Below are 20,876 nucleotides of genomic sequence, written 5' to 3'. Positions count from 1 at the left end.
GAGCTAAGCAGCTCCAAACTGTGTACAGCTACAACACTGACATCTACGCGACCATGTGGAAAATTGCTCAGGCATGTCCTGTCCATAAAAGGAAGGATACACCCATTCCAAAAGCAGGGCAAATAATCCATCCAATTACCACCCTATCAGCCTACCATCAATCATCAGCAAAGTGATGGAAGGTGTTGTCAACAGTTCTATCAAAGGGCACTTACCCATTGACAACTTGTCCAGTTTGGGTTTTGCCAGGGCCACTCAGCTCCTTACCTCATTACAGTCTTGACCCAAGCATGGACAAAAGAGCTGAACTCAAGAGAAGAGTTGAGAACAACTGCCCTTGATATCATAGTACCGTTTGACCGAGTGTGACATCAAGGAGTGTGACATCTAGTGAAACTGAGGCCAACGGGAATCAGAGAGAAAACTCTCCACTGGTTGACGTCACACCTAGCACAAAACAAAATACTTGTGATTGTTGGAGAATAATCATCTCAGCCCCAGGACATCACTGTGGGGGTTCCTCAGGGTAGCGTCCGAGGCCTGACCACCTTAGCTGCTTCATCAATGACCTTCCCTTCATCATAAGGTCTGAAGTGGGGATTTTTGCTGACGGTTGCACAGTTTTTAGTACAATTCACAACTCCTCTAAAAATGAAACAATCTATGTCCATCTGCAGCAAGACCTGGACAACATTCAGGCCTGGGCTGATAAGTAGCCAGTAAAATTTGTGGCACACAAGTGCCAGGCAATGAACATTTCTAACAGGAGAAAATCAACCATCTCTCCTTGACAGTCAAGGCATTACCAATGCTGAATCCCCCACCATCAATGGCCTGGGGGTAACCATTGAGCAGAAACTTAACCAGGCCAGTCACATAAATACTTTGTCTACAAGAGCAGGTCACACTGCAGCGGTTCAAGAAGGCAGCTCACCACCTTCTTGAAGGAAATTAGGAATGGGCAATAAATGTTGGCCTTGCCAGTGACATCCACATCCCATGGGTGAACTACCAGGTAAGTGCCCTTACAGCACTGCTTGTGGGCCAGGAGTGTCTCAATCCCAACTCAACAAGCTGACCTGTAAACATACTTCCACCTCCACAATCTCCATTCAATTGCACTCCCCATCACCGATTCCCTATCATCATCGCCCAATCTTCCTCAGGATCATCAACCAAACGGTGATCACTGACCTGGCCCCTCTGATCTTTCCATCGCAGCTCCATCACTGCCCCAATCTCCTACCCAACACTGATCTCTCTCCAGCCTCACCTCAGGCTTTGACCCCTGCCTTCCGACAACCCCCCTGCCCCCCAAACCATACTGTACGAGACCCCACCCCAGGAATCTCTACAAAACTTACTGCTCCTGCGCTGCAGCCTTTACTGAGGCAGTCACCACCTGCCAAGCAGACAAGCCTGTCAATCAAACTGGTTCCCAGGCAAGGAATCTGTTCAAAAATCACACGTGCACCCTGGACTCCTGGCTTTCCCAACCTTGCGTTCCAAATCCCCGCCGGATAAATATTGAAGTCACTAAATTCTTTTCATAAATATCCTGACCTGAATAATAAATACTGAGGCTAGTAAAATAAAACTTTAAACTTTTGGCCCTCCAGCATTTTTAAGAAGTATAGCAACTGTTTCTCCAATATAATACAAATGACAGTCATTAAAATATCAAATTTACATTTCAAGCATTTAACACATTAAAAAAAAATCTCTATGGCACTTACTATAAACTTGTTCAACCCTGCCCCTCCGGCATTCCCAATGAAAATTCCTGAACTTGGCTCAAAAAATAATGCCTGTTGTGATCGCTTGAAGGTATTCTGATTATACTCGTCGCAGTGCAAGTACAAAGTGACAAGCTCATCCTCAATGGATAAAGCAAACCGGGTCCATTTGTTAGTCATGGGTGGCACTTCAAACGAGGCAACCTCATGGGAGGTTTGAGAACCCGATTCCGTGTAAAAGAGCACGATCTGTTGGCTGTCATTCCAAACGGCAGTTAACTTCACTCCCAAATAAATAATATTCTGGTAGGAATTTGTAATCGCAAACAGCACTCCGCCATCATCACTAGCTGGCTTGATGGTCACAAGGATAGCAAAGTCTCTGTAGAAAGACTGAGGTATCATGGTCTTAGTCAGTCGACCAATGTTTGCACCTGGCCCAAAACTGTACGCTGGAAAGCCTTCATATCCTGTGATGAATGCAACCGATGGTGGTAGGGGGACTCCAATCAGGCCTGTTAGGTCAATGTGATCATTGGATCCTCTCTCTGCAATACAAGATCAAAAAGGTAAATGTTTTTCCTGCTGCTGTTAGTCAAAATGAATCCCTTTCCATGGGTATGTTTTCATTAAATATGCACCACTGGGGATTTTCAGCCCAGGCCTCTGAAACGTCCACTGGATACACCACTCATCTCTTGTTGAGGTTACAGGGACCTGATCAGAAGAAAATCTGGGCATTGATCACCTGGAATTTCAATGCTTTCATTTTTAAAGTCAGAGTTTATGAAGCAAAGCAGTTTAAATCATCTCAGATCTGATAAGTTCATTTGCAATGATGGTGCCATAGAAGATGATACTCTGTGGAGAAGCGGGATCTTTTAGCTTCACGGTCTGGGTAGTGACCTGGTGGATCCCATGCACACTGAAGAACCCACACATTTTTAGTCCCATTGTGGGATTCTACACAGGGAAGGGAGGCTAGGGCGCAGGAGGGGTGATCTGTTCTGCCAGGGGTATGGGTAGCAGGGATGAAGAACAGCTTGGGTTTTACCAGGCAGCTCACTTGCACAAAGTGTAGTGCGTTACCAGGAACACAGGGGGCAGTATTTAATGCAGACTATGGGAGTCTCACTCGTTGGTCGGAGAGCAGCAGCCCCCCACCCCCCCTCCCACTTCCCAATGCCGGGTCCTCCATCAGATACTGAGTGCCTGACAATGAGGCCCCGCCCCCACCCAGGAGGTGGCAAGCAACCCTGACAGGTATGCTTTTCGTGCTCCCCGCATGGCTAATAATACCGGTGGTGGCCCATCATAATGTGAAGCACAGAAAACAAAGACTTGTGATACTTATGGATGGTATTCTTCATTCGTGATGCAAAGGCCCCTTTTCACTGAGTATAGTTTCATCACCAATTTTATTTCCTTAAGGGGAGCCAATTTAAAATGAATCTGCAGATATAAGATTTGTGAGCAAGTAGCCAAGCTATGCAACAGGTAGTGGAAACAGACAATATTGCTTCATTCAAATGCAAATTAGATACACTTTCCTCAGAAAATAATGTTTTGCGATATAATATGTGAGTGATTTGAGACATGGCGTGTAGTAAGTGTAGCCTTCTTGGAAGGAACAGGTGATTTTGGTTCACAGAGCTTTCCACTGCTTGGATTTTCCTAGAGTCATATCTCCGTTAGTTCTAGACTTCTTTATAGAGATTGATTGCCATGATTAGTCAACAACTCTATCATCATTTTATCATGTAACTACCAAAATGAAAAAAGGCAAACTAGACAGACATTGGCCTCCCTTTATCCAGTTATTCCTATGTTTAAGGCAGCTTGCCTCCATTGACCTTGTTCAGCTCCAGTGCAGGATGGGCATTTAAATCAAAGGATGCTCCTCAGCTACAGCTCAATACTATCTCTGGCCAACACTGTTTTGAGGTTCAGCAAAGGGAATTGTGATTCCTGTTAGGGAAGATGTTTTTCCTCTCCAGAGAGAGGTAAATCTACACCTATGGATTTTGCACTCTCCAGCTCAACTCATCAACTGAAAAAACACCATCACAGGGTCAGTTTGAGTTTCATGTATGGCCCTGGGAGTCCAAAGACTTATCAGTATCATCACACAGAAGCCAATCAGAAGGGCTGATATACAAATGGGCTTGGAGCTCAGAAAGTACGGGGCAGTGTGCAGTCAGCTCCTAGAAGCCTACACAATGCTAGATTACCACACCCACCTCCCTCGCTCTCACAAGCATAAAAACAATGCTCTAAGAGGGAGAGGAGAAATATATAACAGGAGTACAATCCTTAAAACCGAGGAAAGGGCAATGATTGAACCCAACACCATTAGCGATCCATGTGGACAAGATCCTCTCAGTCCATGGATACCACTGAACCCAGCAGTTATGTTTAAAGAACTTGGCCCAATGAATTTTCCTACTATAGCATGAAATGAAACTTTAAATTGGCTTCACAGTTACATATAAAAAAGCCTCACACACTGCATCACACCTCAAAATCAGTCATAACATCTCAAAAATTGGCATTAAATGCACAAAAATCATAACTGACTAAAATAACTAATGTCTGCTCACGTGACAAAATGCGTTACACTGCATCTAATTACTTGGACATTTCAATCACAACTCATCATGCCTGGAAAGGTTAATTTATTGGTTGTAAAGATTGCCAGAGGTTGTGAAAAATGTTATATAAATGTATGTTCTTTCTTTCTTTCTTAAACCTGGTCATGTTTAATGTTGCTTCACAAAATCAGATCCCATTTTAACAATGCCCCTGAAGGCTGATCACCTGAACTGGCACTTGTAGCAAGTAAGCAACAATTGCAGGGAGCATGGGTGGGAAAATCAGGGCTCTCCAACCCCGGTAAACACCAAATCCTGCCCGGAGAGCCGTGTACTGAATGAGGAGAAAATTGTAATTACTGGAAGTCTGCAATTTTAAAAAGTAGGAAATGTTGGATATACACATCTGATTAGTTGTAACAAAAGCCTTCGCCACTATGTTAATGTGCTTGTTCTCTGTACGAGTGCAAAAGGACCTGGTTTGCGTTCCCAACAGCACCTGCTTTAATCCCCAAGAACTCTACGTTGAATATTACATAGTCAGCACTGAAATTTTAAAAATGCAAATAAAACGGCCAGAATTTCAGACACTTGGCACATGGATTGTTGCTGCTGAGATTTTGTTCTTTCTGCACAGCACCAAGCATGGGTTCCTGTGCAGATTAAACACGATTCTGTTAGAAACAGCCCAAGTGCCCACTCATCTGCCATGACCATTGGGTGTCTTACCTGTCAGATTCCTTTGCTGGAGCCAGCCAACGCTCTTAAATTCAGTCATTCCCCCTGCTGGAGTGTTCCTCACAGCTGAGGACTCTTGAACTGAGTGCTCCAGGCGAGGACTCAGAGTTTGGGTGCCACCAGCTGATTTGGCCATTGGTGTGAATTGGGTTCCTGGCAGGTGGCTGCTGGTAGGTGACTGCGTGCTCGCAGGAATTGTCATGCCCGGCGCTGCTGTCATTTGGTCCATGCCCCACAGCCTGTACCACCACCTCCACTGTCCATGAGCCCCACTGCTGCACAGCAGCAAACAGACGGAGACAGCAACAATCCCCACAAGCATTGCTTCTTTTTGTTAAACACTGAAAATAAAAAAAACAGCTCCTAACAATGGTACGAGGCTCCCAGTTATCCCTGCCTTTGTAATTTACTTCCCTGCTGTTCTGCCCTGCTCTTATGTGTCTACAGCTGCTCGGGTCTAACTTAAGCGTCCGAGCAGCACTGCATAGTGACTCAGTAATTCTAAGTAGTTCAGTACAGTGCCAATGTGCTGTTGCACTTGGCCTAGCTCCATAGGTGCCCGACCAAATAATTCCATCTGCTAAGAAGCTGTACAGCCTGTTGGCTGCCTTGATCTTAAATACAAACAAAAGAAGATCAGCAGTTTCTTTTTCTCTAGAATGCAAGTGAAAATTCCATTGAAATGACTTGTCAGTAAGGAAAAAGATGCAAATAATCTACATGCAGTATTCTCCGTTAAGTTTCCGCTGCATCTTAATTAAATCGGAGAAAGACACACCATGTCGTTTTTTGACTGTGTTCCCTCCTGATTTTCCCAGAAGTGGCTTTTGTAGGGTGACAGCAATTCACCTGGCAGCAATAGGAAGCCAGTTAAGCTTATTAAATGGGCAATTAGCAGAAAGTTTCCAAGATTGGTGCAAGTGATGCAATTTTGATAGCATCACAAGGGGCTCCCGCTGTGTGTCAGGAGCTCGGCTACTTGGGGGAGGGAACTGTACAGCAGGAGGATGCAGCATCAAAATAAGATGCAACCTGACCATTTAATGACACCAATGGCAAGAATAAGAGCCTCCGCAGACATCTATGCCAAGGTAGAGCTCTGCAATTTTCCAGAAATATAACAATGGGGCGAATTTTCCGAAAGTAGAATTTTTTTTTGCCATCATTTATGGGTCTGTAACCAGCCATCAGAGCAGTATACCTTTTGAAATTTTCCAATGACTAGTTAGCAGCACGTCTCCAGGTTCACTGTCCAATTTGGGATGGCGGGTAGGTTGAGGAGAAGGGAGGACCAATCAGCGCACCAGCAGCCTTCACAGTGCCTGGATTGTCAATGAGCTGGCCAGGTGAAAGCCTTAAAAGAGGGCTAAGCGAAATGGCTGCGAGAAAAGGATGAGGGAACCGGCAGCCATCTCTGTGACCGTGAGAACAGTGTCCAGGAGCTGCTCTTGCAATGGCAAACCTCTGCCTGTGGATGTCCTCAGGCTTGCCATTGGCACCATTAAACAATCAGATTGCATCTTATTTTCATGTCGTTCCATCCTCCAGCTGTGCAGCTCCCTCTGAGTAGCCAAGGTTCTGACACAGCTTGGGGGTCCCCGTGATGCTATCAAAATTGCGCATTGCTGAAAAAGGAGACATGCTGTCAAAGCTTTTCATCTTGCACTCATCAGGACAGACGCAAAAATACCAAATTTCAAAAGGAACATGCGCCTGTTCTGGTGAGTACAAGACGAAAAGTTTTGACAGCATGTCTCTTTTTTCAGCAAAACTCAAGCTCTGTACTACCGAGCAACTATTTATCAAAATTGCACCGCCTTTAGAAATTTACTGTGAATTTCCCATTTAATAAGCTTAACTGGCTTCCCCACTGCTGCCGGGCAAGTTGCTGTCACCACACAAAAGCTACCTCTAGGAAAATGGGATGAGGCGAGAACACATTGGGGAACTACCAGAACATATTTTTCTCTAAATTTGCTCGCAGCCCTGCCTCCAAACCCATCTTCAATGACCTGGAAAATTTCCTCACAATATTCCACCTGTGTGGAAGGAAGTAAGAATGAACTAGCATTTCTTTAGTGCCTTTCACAACCTCAAGACACCTGAAAGTACTTTACAACCAATGAAGTACCAATGAATTATAGTGATTATTGTAATACAGGGAAATGCAGCAGCAAATTTGTGTACAGCAAGCTTTCAAAACAGTAATGAGATAATGACAGATAATTTCTATCAGTGATGTTTATTGAGAGATATATTTCAACTGGGACACCAGGGAGAGCTTCCCTCGCTCTCTTCAAATACTGGCATGGGATTTCTGCATCTTTCTGAAATGGGGAATGGGCCTCTCCGAATGTATTACTTTAAGCCAAAAGCGACTGCATGTATAGATTCTGCTACTTCGAAAATCTAGTTTTGTTATAATTAAGCCTTTGTCCTTGTTTAAGCAGTCTTTAGGCCTTTAGAATGTCTCCTACACATTCACACAACAGCCATGAGCCTTCTCTTTACAACACTGTGTAAAGTAAATACGTCCAAATTGGAAGAAAGATAGTTTGACCCTCTTTTTTCCCCTAAGAGTTTCAGGAGCTCTCCACAGTGTTGTGAGTGGAATGTGCGTGGTTGGTTAGCCTCCTTTCCCTGTTTAGGTTTCTCATTCCAAACACATCTTCCTTTGAAAAGTGCAGAAAAAGATTAAGAAGAAATAAATCTTTGTAACACTGTGTTCTTTTGTGTCGCCCACAGGAAGTACTGACCAGACAATTAAAACAGAAGAGGCCAAATAAAAGGCATTGCTTTTCATAAATCACAGACGAATATAATGCTTGAGCGACACAATGAACTACAGTAACCCCAGTAACTACAGGACTGCTCAGGAGTATGTAGAACATAGATCAATTGCTTGCTCTCCATGTTCCCCACACATTTAGTCAGATTATATCCTACTGTGTGATCACGGGACTAAGGATTTTACAAGCTTGTTAAATGGCAGAGGCAGGGATTAGCTGCCTGTCATGCTGTGGAATAATTGACTATACTTCCAGGCAATGGTGCTAGACTCACTTAAAGTTATTCGTTTGTTGGCGCATAAGGCATGTTGGTCTCTCAACTGAAAACACAAAATGCTGGAAACACTCAGCAGGTCAGATAATATCTGTAGGGGGTGAAAGGTGAGGCTAAGTTTCACTTTCATCAGCATCCAGGAACAATGGAACTTAAGTCGGATTCGACATGGAATGGGTCGGAGCCCGAGTCGGTTACTGAGCAAACAAAACAGAGCAATGGAAAGGCTAAATGAGCAGGGTAAATGAGGCAGTCGTAAACCATCAAGAGAGCATATACCAACAAGGAGCATGAGTAGACCTTTCAGTCCCTCAAGCCTGCTCCGCCAGTTAATAAGATCATGGCTGATCTGAGAGTAACCTGAAATCTGCATCCCATCTACCACCAATCACCCCCTTGCTTACCAAGAATCTATCCACCTCTGCCTTAAAAATATTCAAAGATTCTGCTTCCACCACCTTTTCAGGAAGAGAGTTCCAAAGACTCACAACCCACTGAGTGAAATGATTTCGCCTCATCTCTGTTTTAAATAGGCGACCCCTTATTTTTAAACAGTGACCCCTAGTTCTAGATTCTCCCACAAGAGGGAACATCCTCTCCACATCCATCGGAGATAGAAAAGGCGTGTAAAAAAGACAAGGTTACAGTGATCATGGGGGATTTCAATATGCAGGTAGACTGGGAAAATCAGGTTGGTAGTGGATCCCAAGAGAAGGAATTTGTGGAATGTCTACGAGATGGCTTTTTGGAGCAGCTTGTGATGGAGCCCACTAGGGAACAGGCAATTCTAGATTTAGTGATGTGTAATGAGGCAGATTTGATAAGGGAGCTTAAGGTGAAGGAACCCTTAGGAGGAAGTGACCATAATATGATAGAATTTACTCTGCAATTTGAGAGAAAAAGCTGGAATCAGATGTAACGGTATTACAGTTGAATAAAGGCAACTATAGAGGCATGAGGGAGGAGCTGGCCAGAATTGACTGGGAGATGAGCCTAGCAGGAAAGACAGTGGAACAGCAATGGCAGGACTTTCTGGGAGTAATTTGGGAAACACAGCAAAAATTCATCCCTAGGAAGAAGAAGCATACTAAAGGGAGGACGAGGCAACCATGGCTGACAAGGGAAGTCAGGGACAGCATAAAAGCTAAAGAGAAAGCATACAATGCGGCAAAGAGCAGTGGGAAACCAGGGGATTGGGAAGCCTACGAAGACCAACAGAGGACAACTAAAAAGGAAATAAGGAGGGAGAAGATTAAATATGAGGGTAAACTAGCCAGTAATATAAAAGAATATTGCAAGAGTTTTTTTAGATATATAAAGGGTAAGAGAGAGGAAAAAGTGGACATTGGGCCACAGGAAAATGACGCTGGACAAGTAGTAGTGGGGAACAAAGAAATGGTGGAGGAACTGAATAGGTACTTTGCATCAGTCTTCATGGTGGAAGACACGAGTAACATCCCCAAAGTTCAAGAGAGTCGGGGGGCAGAGGTGAGTATGGTGGCCATTACCAAGGAGAAGGTGCTAGGAAAACTGAAAGGTCTGAAGGTGGATAAATCACCTGGACCAGATGGATTACACCCCAGAGTTCTGAAGGAGATAGCTGAAGAGATAGTGGAGGCGTTAGTGGTGATCTTTCAGATATCACTGGAGTCAGGGAGGGTCCCAGAGGACTGGAAAATCGCTAATGTAACCCCCCTGTTTAAGAAGGGAGTGAGGCAAAAGACGGGAAATTACAGGCCGATTAGCCTGACCTCGGTCATTGATAATATTTTAGAGCCCATTATTAAGGATGAGATTTCAGAATACTTGGAGGTGCATGGTAAAATCGGGCAAAGTCAGCATGGTTTCATCAAGGGGAGGTCATGCCTGACAAATCTGTTAGAATTCTTTGATGAGGTAACGAGTAGGTTAGACAAAGGAGAGCCAATGGATATTATCTACTTAGACTTCCAGAAGGCCTTTGACAAGGTGCCGCACAGGAGGCTGCTCAGTAAGATAGGAGCCCATGGTGTTAGAGGCAAGGTACTAGCATAGATAGAAGATTGGCTGTCTGGCAGGAGGCAGAGAGTGGGGATAAGGGTGTCCTTCTCAGGATGGCAGCCGGTGACTAGTGGAGTTCCGCAGGGGTCAGTGTTGGGACCACAACTTTTCACTTTATACATTAATAATCTAGATGAAGGAACTGAGGGATCCTGGTTAAGTTTGCAGATGATACAGAGATAGGTGGAGGGGCAGGTAGTATTGAGGAGGTGGGGAGGCTGCAGAAGGATTTGGACAGGTTAGGAGAATGGGCAAAGAAGTGGCAGATGGAATACAATGTGGGGAAGTGTGAGGTCATACAATTTGGTAGGAAGAATAGAGGCATAGACTATTTTCTAAATGGGGAGAGAATTCAGAAGTCTGGAGTGCAAAGGGACTTGGGAGTCCTAGTCCAGGATTCTCTTAAGGTTAACTTGCAGGTTGAGTCAGTAGTTAGGAAGGCAAATGCAAAGTTGACATTTATTTTGAGAGGACTAGAATATAAAAGCAGGGATGTGCTGCTGAGGCTTTATAAGGCTCTGGTCAGACCACATTTAGAATACTGTGAGCAATTTTGGGCCCCATATCTCAGGAAGGATGTGCTAGCCCTGGAGAGGGTCCAGAGGAGGTTCATGAGAATGATCCCAGGAATGAAAGGCTTAACTTATGAAGAATATTTGAGGATTCTGGGTCTATACTCGATGGAGTTTAGAAGGATGGGGGGGATCTGATTGAAACTTACAAAATACTGAGAGGCCTGGCTAGAGTGGACGTGGGGAAGATGTTTCCATTAGTAGGAGAGACTAGGACCCGAGGGCACAGCCTCATAGCAAAGGGAAGACCTTTCAGAACAGAGATGAGTAGAAACTTCTTTAGCCAGAGAGTGGTGAATCTATGGAATTCATTGCCACAGAAGGCTGTGGAGGCCAGGTCATTGAGTGTATTTAGGACGGAGATAGATAGGTTCTTGATTGGTAAGGGGATCAAAGGTTACAGGGAGAAGGCGGGAGAATGGGTTTGAGAAACTTATCAGCCATGATTGAATGGTGGAACAGACTCAATGGGCCAAATGGCCTAATTTCTGCTCTTATGTCTTATGGTCTTATCCTGTCAAGACCCCTCAGGATCTTATATTTTTCAATCAAGTGGCCTCTTACTCTTCTAAACTCCAGTGGATACAAGCCTAACCTCTCTGACCTTTCCTCATAAGACAACCCCCCCATTCCAGTTATTAGTCTGTAAACCTTCGCTGAACTGCTTCCAACGCATTTACATCCTTCCCTAAATAAGGTGACCAGTACTGTACACAGTATTCCAAATGTAGTCTCACCAGTGCCCTGTATAACTGAAGCATAACCTCCCTACTTTTGTATTCAACTCCCCTCGCAATAAATGATAACATTCTACAAACTTTCCTAATTACTTGCTGTACCTGCATACTAGCCTTTTGTGATTCATACACTAGGACACCCAGATCCCTCTGCATCTCAGAGCTCTGCAATCTCTCACCATTTAGCTAATATGCTTCTCTTTTATTCTTCCTCCCAAAATGGACAATTTCAGATATTCCCACATTATACTCCATCTGCCAGATCTTTGGCCACTCACTTAACCTATCTATATCTGTTTGTAGCCTCCTTATGTCCTCTTCACAACTTGCTTTCCAACCTACCTTTGTGTCATCAGCAAATTTAGCAACCCTTCATCCAAGACATATAAATTGTAAACGGTTGAGGTCCCAGCACTGATCCCTGTGGCACACCACTCGTAACATCTTGCCAACCTGAAAAAGACCCATCTTTGCCTACTCTCTGCTTCCTGTTAGTCAGCCAATCTTCTATCCATATCAATATGTTACCCTCAATATCATGAACTTTAATTTTTCACAATAACCTTTGATGTGGCACTTTATCAAATCAAATGCCTTCTGAAAGAGCAGAATTTCTTCAAGGTTTCTCCGGTACTCCTGGAGAGATATAGAAAATGGTAGGAGCACTCAGCAAGTTAGGCAGATGTGTTGCGGAGAGATGAATTAAAGGTTGACATTTCAGGTCAATGACCCTTCTTCAGATCCCTGTATGTTTTTCTCTCTCAAGAATTTTCTACGTGGGCACTCTAGATAGGCCAGCAACAAAGCATGGAGCAGAGACCCGTTTGACGGAATCAATGTTCATTTTCTTAGCCTACATATACTACCAGTGCCATCTTCTCATGTGCCAAATATGAACATTTACATTTAAACACAACAATATTGATGGTGTGACATTATAACAAGTTAGGTAGCACAGAGTACAGTAGAAAATTTAAACAGGCACCGAAATGGATAGACGAGCAATTGCATCATTAACAAATCTCAAAGGGCAGGGGTGATTATCTTAAAAGGTACCTGGCTCCATAAGTAGCTGCAAGCATCACATTCATAGAACAACAGCCAACTGTCAACACCATCACCTGTCCCCACTAGCAGTGGCAAGTTTCCAAATTCAGTAACAATACTATCAGAAACTCCTCGAGTGAATGAAATCAACAATGGTCCACATCAATTAACTTGGGTGGTGATGGGGTGGGGAGAGTGGTGGGGCGAGTCGGGAGGAGGGAGTCGGGGGGAGGGGAGGGGAGGGAGTCGGGGGGGGGTGCGGAAGGGAGTCGGGGGGGAGGGAGTCTGGGGTGGGGGGAGTCCCAATCCACTACATTTAAGTGACAGTGCCGTTGATCCCAAAAGTAATTCCGAAGCAACTTTGTGTTAAACCTGACCCACAACATCAAATATCTACTGTTATTTAATTTGTTCACGGGATGTGGGTGTCGCTGGCATTTATTGCCCATTCCTAATTGCCCTCGAGAAGGGTGCTATGCATATGTAATTTCATGCTTCATATGTTTTAGGATTATAGCTATTGGTTTGGGGATTGAAATTTTTAAATGTAAGATAAATGAAAACTCTTGTTTAGAAGCTAGAGTAAGTGCAATTGAAAGGGCGGCCTCTGTTTATTTAATAAGATGAGAGATGGAAGTGTGAAAGCCATAAGCAATAGGTAGCCTCTTTCTGAATCTTGGTGGAGAGAATGGGTGGGGTTTTCTGGCCCCACCGCTGGTGGGATCTTTCAGTCCCACTGAGTTCAATGGGCTTTTGGCTGACTTGCTGCATCTGCTGTGGCCAGACCCACCACACTGGAGCTGGAAAATCCTGGCCAATGTCTACAGCTGTCTCCATAAGGGGGTTCAAATTATTCAGATGTGGGAGAATTTTTAGTTTGTCGGACGGACACATGCCCAACCTGACTGAGTGTAAAATGACGCGCGATGACATCAGGCGAGTGTCCCGACTTCCTAGCACACTCGCACGATATTCCCACCAACAACTAAAAGGCCTATTGAGGCCAGTAAAAACGGGCTGGATGAGGTTTCCAACATCAAATAAAAATTTTTTACATTTCATTTATAACATGTCCCTGCTTATGTGACAGAGTGTTTTATAACATTTTTAAAATCTTTACTTTTGATGTCTTAAACTGTTCATCTCCCTGAGGCAGCTCTGTACCTCAGGGAGATTTTCTAGCATGCACCTGCGCGCATGCGTGAAGTTCATGCTCGCCCTCCATCCTCCCCCCCACCCCCACCAACTCTCACACAGGCAGCACTGAGCGCTGTTGCTCGCATGATACGCTGGGCGGGCCTTAATTGGCTCATCAGTGTGAATTCCCAATCCGGCCCCGATTGCAGGCGTCAGTCGGCTTCCCGACAATCCCTGCCCAGCCTGCCTGATGAGGGAAAATTCCTCCCCATGGTTTCCCAGATCAAACATTGGTTTGGAAGCAACTAGTAAGCAAGGAAAGGTCTTGAAGTATCCATATACTTTTCAAATTAAAGGACAGGTTTAAAGTTGGAGATAAGCAGTTTAAATTTCTGTCTGGGACATCCCGTGGATATCATGCTGCCATGGGGATAAAATTGCAGGGATTTTTTTTTCTTTGGTTTTGGGTTTTTATCTGTGCGCTTTCTCACAGAAACAGACAGTTGGGGGTTTAGGTCAACCTGGAAGCCGCTTTGAGACAAGCAGAGAAAGAACCTGCCGGAAGCTGTAGACCAGTAGCAGAAGGCCATCAGAAACCCAAGGGTTGGATTTTAGGGTTTTTGGCAGGGTGAGGGAGGCAAAACATAAAGTGAGTGGTCCTTTTGCTCCCGCCCCCACCATCTCAGCTCGGCAAATCAATCACCGGATGGCCAATTAGCAGCCGCCTGGTGGGAAGTTGGCAAAGGGGGACTCCATGCCCAATTGGATTTCTAGGCAGGGCATCAGGCAGGAGAGGGGTTATGCTGTGAACAGGAAGTCCGTCACTAATTTAAAGGCCCCCTACCCTTTCAACCTAACGTCAGGCTCAAAGCAGTGAATAAATGAAGTCAAAAAAACATTTAAATGCGGCCCCCTTCACCAGCAGACTCTACATGCAGCCATGGAAAGCCTTTTCTTCCTCGTGCCACATCCTCATACCTGGCGTGAAGCACTCCCAAACCTTTTCCCATCCGATGCCTGAAAAATTCAGGGGGCAATGAAAATTGCATACAGGTGATCATTTAACAGGCTCAATAACTTGTTAGCTGGTTATTTCAAAATGGTGGGCAGACTTCTGATTTCCACAGCTGTTCACCTTCCATAATATCGGAGACTGGCATGGTGACTTCAGCTTGCTGGCCTGATGTCATCACATTGTATTCATATCAGTGCAGGGTGCAGCCCACCAATTTATGGCTGTAAAATTCAGCCCCCAGGGTGTTTTCTGATTTGGAGTCACTAAGCAAGAATGCAGTGAAGCCCATGTTTGAGCTGAGAAGTCCACAATCGTGAGGTGCTTGAGTAGAGTTGAAAGATTGCCTAGCAGAAGGGCTCCAAGGAATCTCATATCACAAAGAATAGCAGGAAAACGGAGGAGAATCAAATTGAATTCCTGAGAGCTGTGGCACAAATTGATTCTATCCAAGAGAAGTGAAGGAACCCTCAAGATCCTGTAAGGTAAAGGTATGCTGACCAAAAGATTCTGCCCGAGGTGTTTGGTAGAAGGAGAAAGCAACTCAGCGTCAATGGTGTAGACCACCTCATCAACAGGCTGTTCTGACTTAGGGTCTACAAGTCAAGTCTCAACCCATTACTTTCCTTGAACTATCAGCCTATCCATCCTTACATTCCCAGCACTGCTTGGCAGAGAGAAAATAGGAGCTGTGGACAAGGTCTGAAGTTCTTAAAGTACATTTAAAGCATCACGTTTCAACCACAGAAGAGGTATCGGTTAACAACTCCTGCAATAAATGAAAACAAACGATGCTGAAAGATCTTAGCTACAATGTATTTTTTAAAACTCGCTGTAATCGGATTACTGCAACTCTCTCTACATTGCAATTCAAACAGTAATTCTGAGCCAGAAGTAATTAAGTTTTCTACTACATTAATACTCTGCACACCAAGAGAATAATCTAGCCAGCTGCATCCCATCAGTTCAATACCCCTATGATTTGTAAGTTTTTGGACCTGTAGAAGGGACAGTCCAGGTTACTGCTCTGTCAAGTGTTTTCCCCGAAATATTGAGACTAATGTATTTCTTTTAAAGTCTTCTTGCTCCTTCTGAGAAGTTGTCTCAGAAACATGACACCTTGGCAGTCAGTCTGAGCTCCTTGTACTTTCTGCCCCTTTTGAAAGGAAGAGGTGGGTGTGGAAGCTGGGTGGGTGGGGGGAGCAGGCAGAGATGAGCCAAGGATAGTTGAGAATTCTCCCGTTTCTGTGAGATACTCTTGTAACCAATGGGGTTGATTGGAAGTTTATTTTTTTTGCTTGGCAGATTTTAAAAGAGAAAAATATCAGGGGAGAAAATGATTTTGGGCAGCGAGGAGTTGTTATGATCCAGAATGGTTTGCCAGAACGCCTCCTGATGTAAATTCTATGGTTATATGATCACTTTAAAAAAAACTAGCTCCAATTGTTTACACGCATTCAGGAATAAGGCACTGACGATCCTTACCCCAGAGCTGGTCTCAAGACATTTCCAGCAAGTTCTGAGTTTCTCCCCAGTTCTCTCCCATTACAAATCAAAATACAAACATTCAGCAGATCAGATTCACTGATCCGGAACACTGGACAGGATTTTATCACTGGGGTCGGGAGGGTCTGAACAGCGGAGGGAAATGTGTGTGTGCAACACGCACAGCTGGCTGGCGAAGCACCCCCTCGACCTTACGGGCGGCAGCTCATGAATAAGCCTCTGCTGGGTCTGCCGTCTGTGCAGGATGTTCCACCAGCCCCGAGAGCATTCAGAGGGCTGGCAGCTCAGCAGCCTCCACAGAGCCACCAGGAGCCGTGGCCACTGCGCAGGAAGGTAGGGGCACTGCTGCCTACACCAGGCAGGCCGAAGAAGCTTTTCAAAAATGTTCAGATTGTCCTGATGGCGGGGGAAACCCCTCTAAGCAATTCACCAGGGCCACGGTGGCCGCCTTGCCTGCCCAGGCCCCCCTCTTTGCATTAGAATCTCCCCTCCTGGGCTGCTGCTGGGAGGCCAACCCCGCATTCAGCTGACATGACAGCCTCTCCACCTGGTGGGATGTCGATGAAAAATGCCGATAGCCTGGTAAAAATGGCCACGAAGAGGGCCTTCGAACGTTTAAGTTTGCTTCCCACCATCTTGGGACAGGAAGCCTGTTGGTAGCCAGTCCCACTGTTGGTAAAACGCCCCAACATATGCGGGACAATGTCAGGGAGCCGATCAGACCTGGCCTCCCCACTGTGAGCCTGCTTTCTGGCAGTGGGTACAATTCTCCCCATTAACTCTATTACACTCGCCACTCGCCTGACCGGCTAAACATTTTCAGCATTTTCTGTTTTTATTTTCAGGTTTCCATCATCCGTGATATTTTGCTTCAGTTCTGTACAATAACATCTGTCTCTGGTCTGTTTTTGGACCCCAAGCTTGAGTTGAGATTTTCCATAGCTTCTCTCTGTTTCTTTTTCCATCCTACATGTGAGAGTCCAAATTATAAATGCCCATAAACTGTTGGAAAGCTTCCCCAGTTGGCTGTGGTCACAATGAATGTTTTTGGTGCCTAGCAACTGATTGCGATGCAACTTCCTTTGAGCTCTTGAAAGTTGGCTGGAAGGTCGATTAAATCAGAGGAGCTCATCAAGAAAAACAATAGGAGAGGCAGGGGGCTCTTAGTCAGTATCATCAGCAGAGCTCTAAAGATTACACCACAGCTTTCCCTTCTCCTGTTGCCATCTGTACATCAAGAAATCAATTCACAAACATTAGAGATGGGCATTGCTCAAATCACAGGTCAGATTGACCTTCCTACACATCTCTGCCAGCCATTCTCCTTGATGTCCTAGTCAATATTTATCCCTTAACTAACATCTTTGAAAAAAAACAATGATATGTTCATTGTCACAGGCACAGAGACAAGCTAAAACTATGCCTGTCTCTTTATGGGGTATGTGGAACATTCCTTGTTCCAGTCCTACTCCGGCCCCCTTCCACAACTCTTTCTCCGGTACATCAATGATTACTTCGGTGCTGCTTCATGCTCTCGTCGGGACTTGGAAAAATTTATTAATTTTGCTTCCAATCTCCACCCCTCCATCATTCCCACGTGGTCCATCTCTGACACTTTCCTTCCCTTCCTTGACCTCTCTGTCTCAATCTCTGGTGATAGACTGTCTACCAATATCCATTACAAGCCTACCGACTCCCACAGCTACCTCGACTACAGCTCCTCACACCCCACTTTCTGTAAGGACTCCATCCCATTCTCTCAGTTCCTTCGCCTCCGTCGCATCTGTTCCGATGATGCTACCTTCAAAAACAGTTCCTCTGACACATCCTCCTTCTTCCTTAACCGAGGTTTTCCATCCACGGTCATTGACAGGGCCCTCAACCGTGTCCGGCCCATCTCCCGCACATCAGCCTTCACGCCTTCTCCTCCCTCCCAGAAACATGATAGGGTCCCCCTTGTCCTCACTTATCACCCTAGTAGCCTCCGCATTCAAAGGATCATCCTCCACCATTTCCGCCAACTCCAGCATGATGCCACCACCAAACACATCTTCCCTTCACCCCCCCCTGTTGGCATTCCGTAGGGATCGTTCCCTCCGGGACACCCTGGTCCACTCCTCCATCACCCCCTACTCCTCAACCCCCACCTATGGCACCTCCCCATGCCCACGCAAAAGATGTAACACCTGTCCCTTCACTTCCTCTCTCCTCACCGTCCAAGGGCCCAAACACTCCTTTCAAGTGAAGCAGCATTTCACTTGCATTTCCCCCAACTTAGTCTACTGTATTCGTTGCTCCCAATGTGGTCTCCTCTACATTGGAGAGATCAAACGTAAACTGGGCGACCGCTTTGCAGAACACCTGCGGTCTGTCCGCAAGAATGACCCAAACTTCCCTGTCGCTTGCCATTTTAACACTCCACCCTGCTCTCTTGCCCACGTGTCTGTCCTTGGCCTGCTGCATTGTTTCAGTGAAGCCCAACGCAAACTGGAGGAACAGCACCTCATCTTCCAACTAGGCACTTTACAACCTTCCAGACTGAATATTGAATTCAACAACTTTAGGTCTTGAGCTCCCTCCTCCATCCCCACCCCCTTTCTGTTTCTTCCCCCTTCCTTTTGTTTTTTTTTGTTTTTCTTTTCCAATAATTTATATAGATTTTTCTTTTCCCACCTATTTCTATTATTTTTAAATCTTTTATGCTCCCCCACCCCCACTAGAGCTGTACCTTGAGTGCCCTACCATTCGTTCTTAATTAGCACATTCGTTTAGATAATATCACCAACTTCAACACCTCTGTGTTCTTTTGTTCTTTTGTCTGTGACATCTTTTGATGATCTGCTCCTATCCTAACACCACCCCCCTCCACTTCTCTCCCCCTGCGCCCCCCCCCAACTTAAACCAAATTATATTTCCCTCTCCTTGTAAAGAAAGATCAGTTCTGTTGAAGGGTCATGAGGACTCGAAATGTCAACTCTTTTCTTCTCCACCAATGCTGCCAGACCTGCTGAGTTTTTCCAGGTAATTCTGTTTTTGTTCTAAAACTCTGATTGTTTGGTTAAGAGGCGTATGTTTGAAATATGCAACTCTGTAAATAAATGCATAGTGTGTAAAGATTGGTTTCAGTTCTATCCTTCACCAATTGGCTTTTTGGAATAGAACAGTAGCAAAGAATGTTTGCCTAAAGGTGAAGGTTTGAAGCTAAGAAAAAAAATCAGATAGAAAACTACAATCCTAGTGCCTATTGTGAAAAATAGCACAGAACAAGTGAAAATTGTCAAGGTATAATTATCCTATGATGTTCTTGGAGTCTGAACCATATGACCAGTGAAAGAATAAAGTGGTTATGTGGACATAGGCTACATCCCTACCAAACAAGCTATGGCTTTGTCATTGTCATTTCCAACCAGGAGTAAAGTAAGAGCTAAAGTATTTTGTGGGTCAAATGCCCGATAGTTGGAGAGGGATGAAGGTTAGTCCTTCTACTGAGAGTTCTTGGCTAAATTTATTTTTAAAAATGCCAATGAGGCATGGTCAGACTTTGATAGACTTTGAAAAATGGATATTTATTCCAACAACAACAAATTATGTTTATATAGCACCTTTAATGAAATATCCCAAGACGCTTCACAGGAGCATTATAAAACAAAGTATGACACCAAGCCACATAAGGAGATTTGATGACCAAAACCTATGTAGGTTTTAAGGAACAAAGAAGAAAGCAAGTGAGAGTGGGGGCAAGGTGTCAGGAGGGAATTACAGAGCTTGGGGCCTAGGCAACTGAGGGCACAGCCACCAATGGTGAAGCAATCATGATTTTAAAAAATATTTGTTCATGGGATGTGGGCATCGGTGGCTAGGCCAGCATTTATTGCCCATCCCTAATTGCCCTTGTTCAGAGGGCATTTTTTTTTAAGAGTCAACCATGTTGCTGAGGGTCTGGAGTCACATGTAGGCCAAACCAGGTAGAGATGACAGATTCCCTTCCCTAAAGGACATTAGCAAACAAGATGGGTTTTTACAACAATTGACAATGATTTCCATTGTCATCATCAGACTTTTAGTTCCAGGCTTCTATTGAATTCTAAGTTCTACCATGGTGGGATTTGAACCCAGGTCCCTGAAGCGTTACTCTGGGTCTCTGGAATGCTAGTCCAGTGGCAATACCACTGTACAACCACCCCAACCATTGGGAATACACAGGAGACCAGAATTAGAGAAGTGCAGATATCTCGGAGGACTTGGAGGAGATTACTGAGATAAGGAGGAGCAAGGCCGTGGAGGGATTTGAAAACAAGAATGAGAATTTTAAAATCAAGATGCTGCTTGAGTGGGAGTCACTACAGGTCAGCATGCACAGTGGCGAAATGGGAATAAGTTAAGACACAGGCAGAAGGGTTTTGGATGACCTCAAGTTTATGGAGGGTAGAATATGGGAGACCAGCCAGGAATGAGTTGGAATAATTGATCTAGAGGTAACAAAGTCATGAATGAGGGTTTCAGCAGCAGATGAGCTGAGACAGGGGTGAAGTCAAACGATGTTACAGAGCTGGAAATAGGATCAAATGTGACAGCAGGATTACGAACAGGCTGCCTTATCAGACTATTACAAGGGAAAGGGATGGAGTTGGTAGTTAGGAAATGGCGTTTGCAGCGGAGATCAAAAACAATGGTTTCAGTATTCCCAATATTTAATT

General features: G+C 44.8%; 1 protein-coding gene across 4 annotated transcripts in view; it reads right to left on the bottom strand.

Annotated features, from left to right (window-relative positions):
* The window catches only part of LOC121279055 (collagen alpha-1(XVIII) chain-like), a 539,532-nt gene that overhangs the window by 378,884 nt on the left and 139,772 nt on the right, over positions 1 to 20,876 (bottom strand). Inside the window, exons 1-2 of one of the 4 annotated variants that reach the window (XM_041189890.1) lie at positions 5,057 to 5,440; positions 1,737 to 2,284 (exon numbers count right to left, since the gene is read on the bottom strand). In XM_041189890.1, coding sequence (XP_041045824.1) covers positions 1,737 to 2,284; positions 5,057 to 5,387 — 879 coding nt within the window. In that variant the 5' untranslated portion in view covers positions 5,388 to 5,440. Of the gene's footprint in view, positions 1 to 1,736; positions 2,285 to 5,056; positions 5,441 to 20,876 lie in introns of those variants that run through there. The other 3 variants (XM_041189889.1, XM_041189888.1, XM_041189891.1) reach the window with 3 other exon arrangements.

The sequence above is a fragment of the Carcharodon carcharias genome, chromosome 6 (genome assembly GCF_017639515.1).
Source record: "Carcharodon carcharias isolate sCarCar2 chromosome 6, sCarCar2.pri, whole genome shotgun sequence".
NCBI classification, from domain to species: Eukaryota; Metazoa; Chordata; class Chondrichthyes; order Lamniformes; family Lamnidae; genus Carcharodon; species Carcharodon carcharias.
This window is presented reverse-complemented; position numbering and strand designations above follow the sequence as displayed.